Source organism: Ictalurus punctatus, chromosome 4 (assembly GCF_001660625.3).
Source record: "Ictalurus punctatus breed USDA103 chromosome 4, Coco_2.0, whole genome shotgun sequence".
Taxonomy (NCBI): Eukaryota; Metazoa; Chordata; class Actinopteri; order Siluriformes; family Ictaluridae; genus Ictalurus; species Ictalurus punctatus.
In genome coordinates, this window is record NC_071284.1 from 5,147,219 (window position 1) to 5,165,726 (window position 18,508).

Sequence of the window (18,508 nt, forward strand, 5' to 3'; positions counted from 1 at the left end):
TCCCCATTTTTTTTTAAACAAAAACAAAAACAAAACAAAACAAAACAAAAACAAAACAAATTTAGTTGGTTCTATTCCTCAAAATATAAATGACCCTGACCAGGCAGTTACTAAGGATGAATAAATAATGAGCATGCATTGCATTATTCACATTCTGTATAATAGAAATATTGTATAATCTGTATAATAATGTATTTGTATTTGGTTACATCCATAAGAGGAATAACTAAATGAGTTTTACCATAAAAAAAGTAATATCATCACTTTTGAACACATTTGAGTATTGCTGAATGTACCACATACTTTAGTGTTGCTAGAATAATAAGTAAAACCTTCTGGATAATTGTCTTTTTTGAACTTTCTTAGGATTTCTATGGAAATTGCCAATGAATAGTCAGTTAGAAACGTGTGTTCAATTGGCACACACTGAGTATGACATTTTAATGGGTATTCATACTACTTTATAATAATTAATTCACAATCAAATGTGATGTGATATACAATCTTATGGGTTGTATATTGGAGTTTGATTTATGTGTTGTTCGTAGTGGGTTTCTACTAGATCAACATCATACTACATCATACTATAGCAATGCGAACCTCATATGGACTTTATAATTTTAAGCTTTAATGGTCAGTCTGAAAATTTCATGGAAGTCATATGGCATCTTATGGGCTTGTGAGAATTATGGGATTGCCAATTGTTCTTCATGTGAATCCCAAACACACTCTAGGTCTTTCATAGTCTTTCATAAGTGGGTGTAGCATAGATTTTCCTACATGATCACATAGGAGCCATGGAGCTTCAATGAGTTTACCTAGAGTTTCAATTCAATCCATGGCAGTGGAAATTCATATTTTTTCCATAACTGTTATTTTGGGTTGGCTCAAAAGTTAGGACACTCCTCTACCTCTGCTGAGTGGTGAAACCTGCCTCCATAAAACCCTTTAAGACGGAGCTCATTCTTATAGATCACTGAGGAGAACCAAGTGCCTTTCCCATGCCCCTGGGAGATGATTCAGCACTAGGTGATTGGGTAACAAATGACCATGTTTGGGCGGGGAAATTAAGACCAATCTGTCTTCAAATCTTCCTTTAAAGTGCTACTTTGCCCTTCATTTATAGTATTCTCCAGCCTCTCTCTCTCTGTTTCTCACTTTTTCTCACTGTCTCACTATTTCTCACTTCCAGATCGTTTTCCTTCCATAGATTAAATACCAAGCTCTCTGACAGAGAGGTGGGTTTTGTTAAAGAACCTCTGTGCACACAGAGTAGAAGCCCACTCGCTGGGCCTTGAACCAACGCTATCGATTGGACGCTATTGGCATCATCCCTGTGAATAAAACACAGTACTATTGAGTCGCAACTCCCCACTGGGCCACCAAATGGACAGACATAACCTTTTGCATCTCAGCTTTGTGCTCTGGGTTTTAAGTCATCACCCCCAACAACCTTGGCCTACTACTTCATGGAGAGGACGGGTGTGTGTGTGTGTGTGTGTGTGTGTGTGTGTGTGTGTGTGTTTGTGTGTGTGTGTGTGGGGGGGTGATGGTGGCTAAATGTCACAGAGGAGAGGACGCACTCAAAAATACAGTTATTCACCCCTCTAACCACTTTGAAACTCAGCTGTAGATGAAGGGATTCATTACTGGGATGGTTTATAAAAAAAACAAGGGCAAAAGCAATGGTCTAAGGTCAGCTTACTTTTCATAAGTCAGTGCTCAGGATAATATACTGCAATATGCTCAGTGCGCATAATACCAATGATATACGTACTTGTTAGATGACAGCTAAGTATGACCACTTAAAATTTAAAAATAAAAAAGTGTATTATACTGAGTTGTGCAGTATGGGTTGTATTCAGAGAAGGTTAAATGATAACAGTATGCCAATATTTATGTAGGAAAAGTTACTCGTGTTTAGAATCAGGTTACTTTGGTACTTAAGGTGATTTTCTAGGTGGACCACTGAAATAATTAAAACTACTTGCGTTCAATTGGCATCTGAAAGGTTACCAGACTTTTCTTGAGTAGAACCATTTGAAATGGAGTTATCCATTGGGGTTGCCTTTAAACCCAAAAAATCGTTTCTAGGAAATGTGGAATGGAGAATATGATGTTTTTCTCCACTGTAAAATGTAATACATTAAAATACAACATAAAAACAGTAGATGAATAAAAATGAAAAACAAACAAACAAAAAAAAACCCAAATAGAAATATGATGATATATGCATGAGAAAATGACAAGCATTGAAATAAACATTTGATAGAGTCTAGTACACTGCCATGAGTAGTATGCTGCTTGAGTAGTCCTAGTTATAATAATCATATTAATAACTGCAAATTTGGAATAACAAAATGGCTTAATTGTTGTGAGTAGTGTTTCGTAGTAGTTATCTCTGAGATCTGAATAGCAACGTGCACAAATTCAGTATTAATTCCTCACTAGACATGCAGAACCCAACTCTGAATATGGCGTTTAAGCATGACTCGCAATTATTCATGATGCATAGCAGGCATAGTAGTAGAGGACCTTTATAGGTATATGAAGATTATTGAATCAAAACATGAGATTCTTTCCACAAAAGTGTGCACTATGTTTTAAAATTGGACCATTGCTTACTTCCTGAGCTGTAGAATGACTTCAAAGTCAGACTGTTTTCCCATATATTATTTATTTATTTAGTAATTCATTTATTAATTTGTGTCTTAATCTAGTATCTATGTATTTGATATTAAATAGTATAGGGTCACTCTAGTATTCTTTCAGTTTGCTTTGCTTTTTCTGTTTAAGTTCTCCTTAGGGCTCTTTGCTTTTCTGTTTCGCTGGGATGTATGGCAATACTGTTTGCGTGCTTTTGTCTGATACTGTCTGAGTGCTGCTGTTGCGCAGCAGTTTTTTCCTGCTGCCTGCTTTTAATGGACCCTTCCTAGGCAGCGTGTGTGGCCCGAGCATGGCCATCTTAACGGGCGATGGTCCCGCCGAAGAGGTTTCCCGCCATTTGTGAAGAGTGGTTGAGCACTTGGAGGATGAGAGAGGAGGGATAGGCGAAGAAGCCAGAGGGCTTGGCTCGCTGTCTGTGTCTGGCATCCCGCAGTCCACTTTATCTTCATCCTCTCCTCCTTCCTCCTCCTCTGGTTCATCTTCATCGTCATCATCACAGCAAAGTGCATGGTAGAGGACCTTGTCGCTGAAGCGAACCCGTTCTCTCGTCCCGGAGGTGCGTGATGTTTTCTGACTGTGCGTGGAACTTGATGCCTCCTCGCTGGAAGAGTCCGGAGTGACCATCAGAGGTCCGTTGGGGATTGGGAGACCACCGTTCATCTGCGAATATGTGTTGACCATGGGTGTAGGTGTGGCCGAGGCAGAGCTCCCCGGCTCTTCCTCTTCCAGCAACTCATCTTCTTCCCGAGCCATTTTACGATAGCCGCAGAAATCCCAGGCGTCGGAAAGCACATCGTGGCTGAGGAAGTCGAGCCTGAAGGCCTCAGTGAGGCCACGTTCACTACTCGATGTGCTGCTCGCTGTTGCCACTGTCCATTCATCTGGCTCTGGGTCGAAGTCAAAGTCCGCTGTGAGCTTGTCAATCTGACCCACCACCTGGCACAAAAAAAAAAGACGGATCAATGATCAGAGTTGGGCAATATATCCTAGGCAATTGTTATTTACACATTTCATTCTCAGTAGAATAATATCTTGAAAACATGCCTTGGCTTCAACCTTGCATTACCAAGCACTTTAATTATTGATTACTGTTCACACCAGCATCCATTTTGGTAGAAATTTACTAAGGTCTTATAATCCCAATTTTTTTGTCCTAGTTTCAACTCCTTTCGTTCTTGTCCTATTTCTATATTCTAGTCATTTGTGCTTTGGTATTATTGGTCAAATGTAAGGCCTAAGTGCAAAAAGGGTGAATAGCAAACACCACAAACTAGTCATCATCAATGGGACAGTGTCAATCCCAAATAGAAAGAAAGGAATTAAAGGCTGGGACTATAAATACAGTCTGTTCTCATGTATGTCCACTTTGGCGAAAAGCTACAAGGTGCTTGGTGATCCTAACATAATTTCTTACTTTTATTGACTTCCTGCTTCCTTCTTCCCGAGTTTTCAAAGTCCTGTGACCCACGCTCTTAGACAGGTTTCATCCAGTACACAGAAGGGTTCTTTGGATTGGCAACAGAGGAGAACCCTTTATGTTTGTGTATCAAACATTATAAGAAATCACCCCATCCAAAGACCCATGTAGTCACCTGTGGCCAGTTTGGTATGAAGGTAGAAAGACTTACACTCTCTTAGAACTCTTAGTTCATCAAGGGTTTTTAGATAGTTAAGGGCTCAAAGCATGTCATTACTTCCAGTATTCTTTCAATATGAAGGTGTTATAGTAAATAGAAATAACCCAGACAGCAAAACTGCTCTGGCCCACACCTGACACTCCCCACCCACATGCTGCATGGAATGATGGCACTTGGGCGGTCTGCTGCTGTTTGCCAGATTTGGGCCACATGCAAGCTATAGCAATGCCGAATGTGCCACATTTCCCCCCAAAGGTGGGCCACATTTGATTTGTGATATTTGGGTCATATTCCCTACTTACCACATGGGACACTTTAGAGTTACATCCAGATTGCACATTGCAGTGAGCACCGCATCTTTGCCTAAAAAGGCCCACATGTGATTTGGGATATTTGGGCCATATCTGCTATTTTACATGTGGGCCACGTCAGGCTCATATCCATTTTGTCTGGGCCAAAAGAAGGCCAGCAGTGGCGCATCACTGCCTGATGTGGCCCACATCCCGATTCTATCTGGGAATGCAGGAAACATGTTAAACAGAGGTTTACGTATGCATGATTGTAAATTTTCAGTCTGGTTAATATTCTTGCTACTTATGGAAGGCTTTTGCCTATTAATGACAGAAATGATTTGAATCTCAAACAATCTGGCTCTAGGAAGGAAAGTCCCAATTTGTTCCCCAAGAAAAGTGCCTTTAAAAGAGCAATTACAATCTCTCTGCCTATGCCACAGTACAGATTAGAAAACGCACAATGTATCACTGATCACTGACTTTTCAGTGATGTGTTAAATCAGTGATTTTCTGACTGATTTAACAGATGAATGGCTGCCGTGCGTTTGTCTCCTCTGAGTCTATAATCACTCAATGTGCTTTTAATACGGTTTATGCACATAGACACTGTATAACAGTCAAAAGACAAACAAAGAACATCAACAGGGAATTACTTGTTCATCATTTGGCTGCCAGAGAAAATCTCTGTAGCTTGTGGAGACAGTCGCTTCATTGTTTGATGAGGACTGCTATTGATAGTATTTGTTTGGCAGTGTATAGAACATTGGTCTGGCCATGTTTAAATGAGAGTCATGTGGAAAAGGAGGCTGATTCGGTTGTGGCTATAAATAAGTCAATTTAATGTAGGTATGTTTTGTTTTGTACTCGCACTTCACGCTATGACTTTTACCTAGCACCATGTACTATGAACTGATGAGACAAATGAGTTGTGAATTTGACACACGGAGAATAAACCCATACGTCGTAATCTATTCATATTTAAACATGATCTCTTTTTTTTTTTAAATCACATGAAGTGCTTCGGTAAAAAATTGTAAAAGCTGTGTAGATTTTTCCAAATTTTCTTCCAAATTTGTTCATTTCCCAACCACTAGCGAGCGCTCTCTTTAACTCTGTCTCTCTACTTCTTACTTTTTAAGAGTTCTACTTCTTTGTACATTCATCTTAACCTGTTTTAGATGACCAGAGAGGGGTAAATATAATTAAAAATCTTTGAAAATATCTGAAAGCTCACCCCTTCCTTTCCTATTGTCTCTAACCTGGTAGCTAGTCTTGAGTCTGATGTGCTCATTCAGTCATTCATTCATCTTCAGAAAGTACTTTTATCATAGTCAGGGTGCCAGTCCATTACATGGCACTATGGGCACACATTCAAACATAGTGGCAATTTAAAGTGGGAGGAAACTGGAGAACCTAGAAGAAACCCACATAAACATGGAAAGAACAACCAAAACTCCACACAGACAGTAACCTGAGATTAGGATGGAACCCTAGACTCTGGAACAGATGATCTTCTACAATAGCCGAGCTGGTTAAGAACTCGAACCAAGGACAGAACCATCACTGAATTATGGACAGTTTTTTTTTTTTTTTTTTAACTTGATATGGTGACCTGCTGTGCTACAGTAATTTTTCAAGTACTCAGTCTGGTCTGCTGAAATACTTTCTGGGTCCACTTGCAGAACATGGTTGGCCAGTTGATTATCCCTGGCCTAGAGGATGGTTCTAATTCTCTTCCATTTCAGACAAGTAATTGTTTTAAGAACCGATGTTACAGTATATGGCAGGTTTGTTTGCAAAATACTAATCTCCCCCCAAAAAGGATTTAATTTAATCAGTGAATTTTCACAAGGTCCAAAAGCTTACAGTTTCAGAATGATTTCCCAATCCTCTGTCAATCAAAACAGTGACCTAATTTTCTACTCGTCTGGTCCATCCTGACTCACACTATTTCTATTATTAATTACTACAGTAACACAATAACACATTTTGCCTGGACTAAGTGAACTGTCAGTCACGATAAAGCTCCATTTAATAACATTATCATAATCTACTCAAACAGCACAAAAACAAATAAGGACCAAGCACCACCAGCGTCACATTTTTTTTTTTTTCTAAAGTACTGTAGAATGTACCAAATTTCTCTGGCGAGCCATGCAAGTGCATTTATTCTTTCTCTAGAAACCCAACTCAGCATAGAAATTACGTCGGCATGCAGTGTTTTCCCGGGATAAAACCAAATCACACAAATGAGCATGCATTCAGCTTTGCCCTTGCACCCGTACTATAACATAGCCTGCAGCTCCACCAGCAATTCAGCTAGATAACAGTGCCAAAAGCTTAAAGGGGATGCTAAAGCTTTCTAGGTCACAGATGGGCTTATCAGAGCTACAATGAGAAGAAATTCCTGAGCTTTTTTTCCCCTTCAAGAGGCACACTGCGCGGGAAGGCTATGGAGTAAATTATTGGGTAAACAGATTGCCCAAGTGCAAAAAGGATGACTGAACACATCAGGAACAAGTCATTAGCAAAGGGACACAGAGTGACTCAAATGGAAGGAACACCATGAGGACCTGCAACCGTAATTGCATTCTATAGACTAAAAATCACAACCTTTTGTCGGCCCCCATCCCCTAAAATGGTGGAGATTGCAGCTGGATTATTGATGGTGGTGGAAAAAAAAAAAAAAATCCTCATCCTTCTCATCCTCTGGCTCTGAGAAATACGTAAATACTGTACAGTGTGAGGTAAATTATATGGCACCAGGCTGCATGAGAAGAGCTTTCAGGCCACATGTGAAGCTTGGAAAGAGATATAAATACAACGAGCCAAGGAATACTAATGGTTAAGTAACCTAATAGGATGAAATTGTAGCAGAATGTTAGTTATTCTAAAAACAGACGAGCATTAGCTAAGATTAACACCTTTAGAAATAAAGAAATTCAACATTTTTTTTTTAACCGATCTTACATCCTGATAGTAAAGTACACGACGTGTGAGGTTTCCGGGACCTCTTTGTGCAGTGAAATGTGCAGCTTCATGTCCTTGCTGTGCTGTGTGTATGTGTATGTGTGTGTAGTTGTCTGAGTGTGACTCCAGCTGAGCTCCATCTGCAAAGATTGGGTCGGGTAATTGCGGGTCAGAGTGGAGGCGGCCTCTTTCCACCATTTGGGGCAAGTGCAGGCTGCTGTAACTGAGAGTGGCAGTTGACACTCTGACTAAGACGGCTGCAAAATGGCATTGGCAGCAGTGATCTGTGAACGTAACCCACTGGTGCCCCTGAAACAATAGCTACGACACTATATACGTCATGCTCTTCATGCACTTCTTATGAGTTGTGGGATCCCTAGGAGTCTGGGAAGCATAGCAGAGAGGGTTCATGATTTACGAGGAGTTTTTTTAAAAAAAAACAACAAAAACTAGTGTTATAAAATTTACGGTATTTCTCCTTTAATCCCATTCAAAGTACTCTCCTTGTGATGGGATACACTTGTCCCAGCATTTCTGCCATTCCTGGAAACATCTCTTGCGGTAGTCATCTTCCATCATGATGTTTAGAGCCTCCTGTGTTTTTTTTTTTTCTGGATTTCTTCCACAGTGGTGAATCTTTTCCCCTTCAGTCTCATTTTTTAGTTCAGACACAAAAATAAGATGCACCACTTCTCTGGATGTTTTTTTTTTTTTTTTTTTTTCTTGAAATTTCTCCTAAGATGCCACACACGTGCTACGATTTCCTAATTATGATTTTTACAGTTTTTTTTTTCTTTCAAATAGATCTACATTGTAACCAACAAAATAAACTCACAACCCTGTTGATTTTCCACATTTTAAACACATTTAATGCATGCCTTAAAATATAATGTTTAAAAGAACGTTAATGTGTATGCTTAATATGCTGTATCCTTTAACCTTTCTATTGTATATGACAGCGAGATAGAGAAAGAGTATTTATTCACCATGATCTGCTTAATGCTGATCTCTTCACTGACTTTATGACCTGAGGTCTGCTGGAACCGTGGGATTCCTTCCTGTATGCGAAATCTTATAATTCGAAGCCAGAAATGTGATGAAGTGTGCATGTGTGAAGATACAGGTCCGTTCATCCATCTTCTATACCGCTTATCCTTTTCAGGGTCATGGGGAACCTGGAGCCTATCCCAGGGATGATCGGGCACAAGGCGGGGTACACCCTGGACAGGGTGCCAATCACATACACACTCACTCACCCATTCATACACTATGGACACCTTAGACATACCAATCAACCTACCATGCATGTCTTTGGACTGGGGAGGAAACCGGAGTACCCGGAGAAAACCCCCGCAGCACGGGGAGAACATGCAAACTCCGCAAACACAGGGCCACGGTGGAAATCGAACCCTCGACCCTGGAGGTGTGAGGTGAACGTGCTAATAACTAAGCCACCATGCGCCGCTGAAGATGCAGGTGCGACAAGCTAATCAAGCCACGCTAGATATTATTTAAAGATCATCCCGATCAAGGAGACTGCATTTATTTGAACAGGATTTAAATATGGGAAATTTGTTGATGATCATGACTTATTAAATTTCGATGGGGAAAAAAAAAGATAAGTAGTACTTCGGGATTTGTTTTGCGCATCATCTTTGTGCTGATGTCATGATTTGAACGTCTTTTGTCACTCTTAATCACATTTCTTCTTGAACTGAAGGAATTCTGTAGGTGGAGTGCATTTCGCCTTCCTCGGAGAGACATCACCACGTCCCAGTAGACATTAAAAGAAAGTTTTCAAGCAAAGTTTTATTTATTTATTTATTTTATGATTCTTTATATAATATCCAGCCTCTGGTGTGATTTTTCTCAGAACCTAACTAAAAACTGAACATCCTATCCACGATAATTAGAAACTGAACATGATTATGGTCACTTTTTTTTTGCATGCTGACTCCGAAATAACATCCCTGCAAACAGCATTTAAGCAACTTTCACTCCTACTGTATCCCTGTTGTCTTCTTAGAGCTTTCCGTGGCTTTCTCTGCTCAATTTCACTCTATTTTTCCCCCGTGCCCAAGCAGAGCGGACTCTGTTGACTCTTCCTCTGTACTGTTTATTATATCCCGCTGAGGGGAATTCATCATCCTCCATATTTTTCTGAGCTGCAAGGATACTCCATTACTGCCGGTTCAAAATGTGGAGAAGGTCTTTAGTTGATTATGGAGTCTCCTTGTAGAAAGTGTGTACTTCTGTGCGTTTTTCAATTATTTTCTGATGAGTTTTAGAGGGGGTACTCTCTATAAGTGTGTATGTGGGAATGAGAGAAGAGAGCGAGATAGAGAAACAGATGCTGCTCATAGAGCATGTATAGGAAGGAGCCTTATCGAGGCCTGGTTAGACACATCACTCGCACTTGGCTTTGGTATAAATAAATTGGGTCTTTGAAGTGGTCCTTCTGACCATTAGCGGCTAATTATCATGTCGTACATCGGAGTACCGGCCAGCGCGTTCATTAAGAACACAACTCCTTCTTTTTCATCTCACCTCCAAAATTGCACTTCAGCCAAGACCTTAGCGTGGATGTGAGGATTCTTAAAAAAAGGAGAAAAAAGAAAACACCATTGTGACGAGTGCGTTAACAGGCCTCTCGACAGCCTGCTAATCAAAGGCAGAGTCAGAACGTTAGTGGGTAATGGGCATCGGGTATCAGCCGGCTTGAGCAGCGTGGATTTGCCACAGAGTGTCTGATCCGCTGTATACAGATTGCACTACTCCTAATTGCTTGTCAAAACAGGCCATTATTTTTGCCTGTATTTCCCTGGATCCTGGTAGCGTTTGAGAACTTGCACAGTACAGCTCCCAGTTATTATATGTGGGCCACTGCTATAGATATGGGTAAGGCTATCTTTAAATATGGGTTTGGCTATTTCAGGATGTGGGTTTGCTGGTTATTAATGGAAGTATGCAGATGGTAGTGAGTGTTGAAATCCTTTTACATTACTCTGAACCTGCAGGAGGTTTAAAGTAGGCTACGCATTAAGTCAATGCTCAAAGCCTAAGAAGGTCATGGCAAAATATAGTTTCTTGCATGTTCTTAATGATTGAGAATGATTTCATTCATGATGAAAAACCAGCACCATTCCACTAACAATGAACAAGCTTCCATCACATAAGGAATAGTAATTCTGTGTAAGTTGTGTCAGGAATGATAGTTGGGGATGGATGCAAGTGCAGGCTTTTTATTTAAATAACCAAAACAAGACTGTAAGCAGGAACATCTGGGACTCTAGATGAGAAACAAACCACAACATGGGTGAAACATGACAAAAGCTAGACCAATAAACACATAAGATCTGTCTCAATAAGCTTCCTAGGTCGTGAATCAGTATATGGTGTGCACAAGATTGGGCACTGTTAAGGACCCTGGCTCACTACACATGGGGACACTGATGATTCAATTTCCAGCAACGTAACCTGGTACTCGCAACATCACCACTGGCATTCATCATCAACAGGCAGGACTGATATCTTTTTGACATTATATGTCATATAAATTTGTTAGCTTAATCTCACACATTTCTGTCATGGTACTCCAAGCAGGATTGTAAGCTAGCTATTGGAGATTTTAAATAAAAAAAAAGGGAACACAGTGAGCATTGATGTTCCCTGGTTTTTGTGGTGCATTGTGGGATTTTTTTTAGGGCGCAAACATTCCAGTGTACTGGAAGGATTTTGCTATTGAGACAGCCCTTAAAATGGCCGACTCCCTGATCAGTGCCCTGATTACTGAACTATGGAGCTGAGTGAGACACACCCATAGCCAACAGAACTTAAATAGGTTGCTTAAAAAGGCATAACCAGACACAGGTAAGGGTGATTAGTGAGGCATGTCACAAGCTCATGTGATCTGCAAGGGCTAATGGGTAGTGTTGTTCCACGCTACCAGGACAAGTTGTTAGTTGTTAAGAATGAGACAGTTCTTACTTTACATATTGTGTAATGCTTTTATTGTAATGCTGACAAATTTGCATTAGTTACTGAATAAATGAATAAATAACATTTTTAAAAAAGGAAATGATGTGAAAACAAGATATCTGTCCATTAAAATATTTTACAGGGATAATTAAAAAAAAATAAAAATACATACATTTTGTTAACTGACTAAAAATTATGATGATGATGATCATTATTTTAGCCTTTGTTGTTGTTGTTGTTGTTGTATAATAATAATGATAATTTTTATTATAAAATGACAACAACAGCAATAATAATAATAATAATAATAATAATAATAATAGTATTTGTACAGTTGTATATTGTATTACATTTGTTAATTTTAGAAACATGCCAAAGAAGCAAAGAATTAGAAAATTTGTCCATTTTTATCCTAATCAGTACAGAGGTTCACATTACATTCACACCAACACTATGCAAATGACTCAGGCTCTGTGAGTTTCTCTCCTACTCTCAGTATGCGAACACTGTGGGTTTATGTGTGTGTGTGTGTGTGTGTGTGTGTGTGTGTGTGTGTGTGTGTGTGTGTGTGTGTGTGTGTGTGTGTGTGTGTGTGTGTGTGTGTGTGTGTGTGTGTGTGTGTGTAGTAGGAGGAGAGTCCTGACCCCTGAGTCATGGGTTCAGGAGGAGTGAGAAATAAAAGGCTTACGATCTGTATTTTTGTATTTCTGAAGCATAAAAGCAAAAAGCTAGAAAATAATTCATTTTGCTAAAATGATTTACAACTAGATGGTTAGTTACATGAGAACTGAATGAATCCTCTTCCGGCTGATTATCCTATAGTTATCCTCAAAATATGATGATAAATCTGACTCTTATCTTTACAGACATCGTTGACATAGCTGAAGAATTTTCCAGAAGCTCCAGATAACAGATGTCATTGTATAACGTTAAAGGTTCCTAAGCTATAAAAATGGTTCAGTTCTTTATTATGGTGTATATATAAGTGCCAAGTGCTGGAAAAATAGCTTGTCCCACAGTACGGCAAGTCTTACTGCTGTAGATTAAATATGTAAATTATCAGAATAGAATACTTTTACAATTATACAAATAATTGAAACCATATGCGTTGTGTTTGCATTTCATTGGATTGGTCTTGGCTATTTTAACAACTCATATTTTGAAATCACAAAAAGGTGCAGAAGTGCTTCTAGGGTCAAAAATTGAGAAGAATGAGCGGCCATTTTAACGAGCACCGCTGTTTTCCTTCACACTGTACAAGTAAATAATTTACTTCTAAACTTTTTTTTTCTTTTTTTTTTCTTGTGGATAATTTAGATGCGTCATCGGAGCTACTTTTCCATCTTCCTGTACAATGTTCTTCCTAAAAATATAACTATTTATTGATGCTGGTGTAATTAATGATGTGTACTTTGATCCTGTTGACGCCATCTTGGAAAATATATCCTTAATGGAAATTTGTCAGTGGTTTTACTGCCACTGTCATAACAGCCTGTGCTTATGGCATGTATAACTCCAGTGACTTATGTAATGGCACCACATTAAAGAGCAATCATATTGGTTATTCGTTCAAACATGATTTCAATACAGTCCCAATTGTGAAATATTAACATCAAACCACTGTTATAAATTTCAACATTTTTGGTCAGAAAGTCACCGTATTTTGAGAATGACCTCGCTAGACTTGGGATGATTGAAAGTAGTATCGGAATTCATCAACTACTTCGATGGCGGATAATTGAAATGTCTGTTGGAAAATGTAGTGTGTCTGCAGCTTTAAGCATGGCAAAAATAAATTCTGCTGTATCTCTATCTGTTATGTGTTTCCTTTTCTTATATATTTTAACAGCTTATGTTAGCTGAATTCAGAGCAGAGCAACTGAACATCTTTCTCTGATGCATCTTTAGCTTCCCTTGTCCCTTCCAAAACATGAGCATGGGTTTAACTTTATCAGGTCGACTTCACTATACAAGAATTTAAAGTATGTCTGTTGCTGTTCAACACAGAGAATGTGTGTGTGTGTGTGTGTGTTATTTAACCCTCTACTGCATGAATTATTCCATTTACTTATAAAAAAAAAAATGTTTTTTTTAAATTGATTTTTATTACTTGAATTAGTTCAAGTTGGTACGTTGTTGATGTCTGGCAACAAATGTGAAATGATGGAAAGTATCATATAGTCTAAAATAACAGAAAATGTATGAAATTGCAAGTCCAATTATTATATTTTCCAGACTTTAAGTTGCAGAGTTTCTTTGCCACTTAGTAAGCAAGTAAAAGTTGTATCTTCTAGAAAGTGATTACAGTTGTAAAAGGTACGTGGATGGATGTACTCACTCAAAATACATAAGAAAATCTTTTTCATTCGGTGCATGGTGGCTTAGTGGTTAGCACACGTTCGCCACACACCTCCAGGGACGGGGGTTCGATTCCCACCGTGGCCCTGTGTGTGCGGAGTTTGCATGTTCTCCCCGTGCTGTGGGGGTTTTCTCCGGGTACTCCGGTTTCCTCCCCCAGTCCAAAGACATGCGTGGTAGGTTGACTGGCATGTCCAAAGTGTCTGTAGTGTATGAATGGGTGTGTGAGTGTGTATGTGATTGTGCCCTGCGATGGATTGGCACCCTTTCCAGGGTGTACCCCGCCTTGTGCCCGATGCTCCCTTAGATAGTCTCCAGGTCTCCCTGCGACCCTGAAGGAAGGATAAGCGGTATAGAAGATGGATGGATGGATGGATCTTTTTCATTCTTTTTCTTGAATTATTAATTTCTTTCTCTTGAAACATAATATTTTGAAAATAAGGTACAATTTCAAAATGTCTGAAATTACAACAGTTCTTCTTGGGGGAAAATGTGAAACAATTTAAATATACTGTTGGAGAAGCTTGGTGCCTTTTCATGAACTCATGAATGCACAGTTACATGGGGAAATAGCAGTGTTGTATTATTGCCTATCAAATATTGGAGATAACTGCTGCAACACCATGCAGTAAAGGGTTCATTCTATAATCCCCTTAGGTACAGCTACTCAGTTGTTAGGTTTATTTACTGTCCTGAGTTCAAGGTTTTACTTGAACCACTTGTTAAATGGTAGTTAATTTGAAAAAAAAAAAAAATGCTAATGCTAGTGACTAGCAGCTACAGCCAACTTGTAACCTTTCCACTGTAATGACATCACATGTACACAACATGCATTATGTATGCTTGACCACTCCCTCAGTAATACTATCGTCAAACAGCAGTGGTTAACGGGAATGATCGGACGATATCCCGTACCGTTTTGTTTGTTTGTTTGTTTTTTTTCTTGCAATGTGTTTACCCTTAGCTACTGATTTTGGATTTTTTCATGTTTGAAGAAACAGTAGGGTTAATATATGCATTGAATGATGGCTTTAAAAAAAGAGTGAATTATACATTACAGGGAAATCGACTGCCCTGTCTCTGTGGTCCAGAGCTTTTACTGCACTTCTCTCAGATTCACAGTGTGTAGTGAAGAAAATTGGAAGCAAGATGTGGGAGTGTGTAAGGAAAGACTTAATAAGACCTCATTGTCACTAATGAATTCGCATGCATTTCCTTTCCCCTGACACATTCATCAGCTTTTAAAACCTTCCGCATATTTCCCAGTAAGAGAGATTGGCATGGGTGAGTTGAGAGAGAGAGAGAGAGAGAGAGAGAGAGAGAGAGAGAGGGAGAGAGGGTGGTAGGTCAATATGAATTGGTTTACTAACTGATTTTTAAACGAACAGTAGAATAACTGCTGTGGCTTTATATAGTTGTTGAAGCACACATAACATCTGAACAAACAAGAACAACCTAGCAAAATTTTGGCAGAAACGTATGAATGCTAACTCCGTTCTTAACCTGAACATTAACCTCTGTAACTTATCACATGACTTGAATCGTTTCCAATTTGCAGTTACGTTAGCTGAGCATTGAGGTCAGATTTCAAATCACATCACGTGTACAAGAAATGAGTTACACATTGATTGTTAGAGTTTATGTCAAATCATCTGCTACTCTAGGGGAAAAAGCACCAACAGAGCACAGATGCAAATTAATATTTGCTTCATGCAACAGAAGCCAATGTGGGACAAACCATTCCTTTAGGTGCAGATGGATGTGGCCTCATATACAGTACAGTACTGATTAAGAAATAGAACAGTATGGGGCATGCTTGCCTAGGAAAATAATCAATGACAATCAATCATGTGATGCAGCCTGACTTGAAGCAGAGTTCCTGTTATCACCTTGTAGTTGATTATTTTCGAATAACAGTACATTCTGACATGTTTTATTCCTCTTATATTTCTCAAAAAAAGTTAGTTCTTGTTACCACTTATAGCAATTATATAGGTTATAGCAGCTATAAACATTCATTCCTACAGTACTCTCTCTCTCTCAGTTTGTCATGTACATGGATGGCATTTGGCAGATGCCCTTATCCAGAGCGACTTACATTTATTTCATTTATACATCTGAACATTTGAGGGTTAAGTCCTTGCTCAAGGGCCAACTAGTGGCAGCTTGGTAGTGCTGTGATTTGAATTCATGACTTTCTGATCAGTAGTCCAACATCTTAACCACTGAGGTACCCCTTCCCTTCCGACTTGTCATGTTACCAAAAAAGTGAAATACACAAAATAAACCCTTCCTGAAGACTTACAGGTTGTTACAAAGCGCGGACACTGAAGACTCCTTCCAGTGTTAAGTAAAAATCTCCTTACAGAAAGCTTCACCATATAAACAAATGTTTAACATTATTTTTCTTAGATAAATAACAACATCCATTTATTATTAGGCTTAGATTATGGCGTGTCTGCCATACAAATCCCAGTGTTACTCATCAGTATCAGCTGTTACTCTAGAAATGATAACATATTGGAATAATATAAACCACCATTTACATCACTAGTGTCAGAGCTGCTGTTATAGAAAATGAACCAACATCTTCTGACCAATCAGATTCAAGAATTGCTGTGGTATAAAGTATTTTATGGAATGGCATAAAATTCTCTGCACTCCAACGATATAACTCAGTACTGTTTTTTTTTGTTTGTTTTGTTTTGTTTTAAGATTGAAAAAAAAAATATATATATTTGTTTTATTTAGAATATGTCACATTGCCTGCTAAGAGCTTGACACAAAAGCAAACCAAGTGAAAAAAAAAAGAAATAAACAGAGAAATAAAAATCACATTAACCTCTTACGTTTCTTTATATTTACAGAACCTAAGGCTTATCATGCAGTGACTATACAATAAGCAATGCAAAATGAATAAGCTGATGTTCTAAAAGTGAGAAAATGTGGAACTATGAGCAGTTCATTGTAGTGTAGGAGGTTAAGTTTTGGTTACATGAACAAAACACATCCTAACAGGAGTTAGAACGACGAGCTAGTAAAAAGTTGCTTGCTTTTCAGTCTTCTTTTGAACATAATCAGTGACTCAGCAGTTTGAGTATTCAAGGGAAGTTCAGTTACCACTTGGGTGCTAATACAAAGAAGAGTCCTGAGGGATCCTGGGAGATCCTGGGTCAAGTCGAGCTATGGAGAAGACTCGAAGGAAGCATAATGGCCTCAGGCAGGTGGAGGTTAGTCATTCATATAACTATATGTCTATATACTGTATAGTTATATACTGTAACTATGCCATGTATCTATTTCATATATAGTAACTATTTACGTATATATAGTTAATAACTATGTCATATATGTATAACTATGTCATGTTGGTGTCAATCGATCGGTTATTCAGATACTGTATATAATTATTCAATTGCAATAGTCGATTATTTGGTTCAGACAATAGCCAAAAGACAATAGCTAAAATATTTTTTTTTCAGCTAAGTTAAGACGTTTGCTATTTGCCTTCATTAGTTTATTAAAAATGATTGGAAAAATGTTTTAAACGACATATCAATGACACATATCTTTTGAGGTCACCATCACTAATATGTTCAATAGTTAACATCAATACATATTAAACGTCTCCGTTAATTCACCATATATACAGTAATATTAACAAAGTGACACATTGTTTTTATTGGTTTGTGAAATAAATAATGAGCATCTCTGGTAATAATGTCACAGTTGCCAACAATTGTACATTTATTTTTCTACTCAGATTTTGTTCAGCGTCCACCGTGGATATAAATTCCTGTGAATGAGTTGTTACTATAGAAACTATATTAGAATTTTCACATTAATGATGAACCATGATGTAAAATACTATCCATATTTTCTGATCATGATACAAGTTGTAGTGATATATCATATATCATCCCTCTAATTCTAGTAAATCTCTCATGAGAAAGAAAGCCAGGATTTGCATTACGTGTCTAGGGACCACTGTAAAACTTGCAGAGGCTGAAATAGAAACTAATTAATCAGGTTTAGACCTTACAATATGTTGAGGAAAGGTTGTGTTTGGCCATAAATATGCAAACGCTGTGGCTAAGCAGCCCGAGGCCACGGCCTGGAAAGAAGAATAATGCTTGCAGTACAGCAAAAGTAATTTTTTTTTTTTGTGCTCAGGTACTCAGAAAACCCGAATCGCTGAACATTAAAGAACAAATGAAGAGCGTATTATGCAATGTTTATGGAGTATGGTAAAAGCTCTTTTGCCGAAAGTACAAAAAAGTTAGCTCTACACTGGTCAGCCGAGCACCAGGTAATATAAGACACTCGCTAATTCAAAACATTAAAATTTCATTTGTTATCATTTGATGTTAGTTTCACAAAGTTTAACAACCTTTTCTTACAGCACAACATATTCATATTCGAGCCACAGTTCTTCAAAGGGCAAAGCATGCCCTTAAAATAGAATAATCACTACAGCGACATTGCAGCACTTCTTCTCTCTTATTCTCGCTTTCTTTTTTCAGTCACTTATTCTCTCTCTGTCCAGTATAGGGCAGTGGATCAATTGGACTCTGGCATTTCTCTGCATTTTCTTCTCTTCCCTTG

At 38.5% G+C, this 18,508-nt stretch overlaps 1 protein-coding gene across 1 annotated transcript in view; it reads right to left on the reverse strand.

The window, feature by feature from the left end:
- Positions 1-2,453: 2,453 nt before the first annotated feature.
- insyn1 (inhibitory synaptic factor 1) overlaps positions 2,454-18,508 on the reverse strand; it is a 76,198-nt gene continuing 60,143 nt past the window's right edge. The window contains exon 4 of the mRNA XM_017465249.3: positions 2,454-3,603. Coding sequence (XP_017320738.1) covers positions 2,803-3,603 — 801 coding nt within the window. The 3' untranslated portion in view covers positions 2,454-2,802. The remainder of the gene's footprint in view (positions 3,604-18,508) is intronic.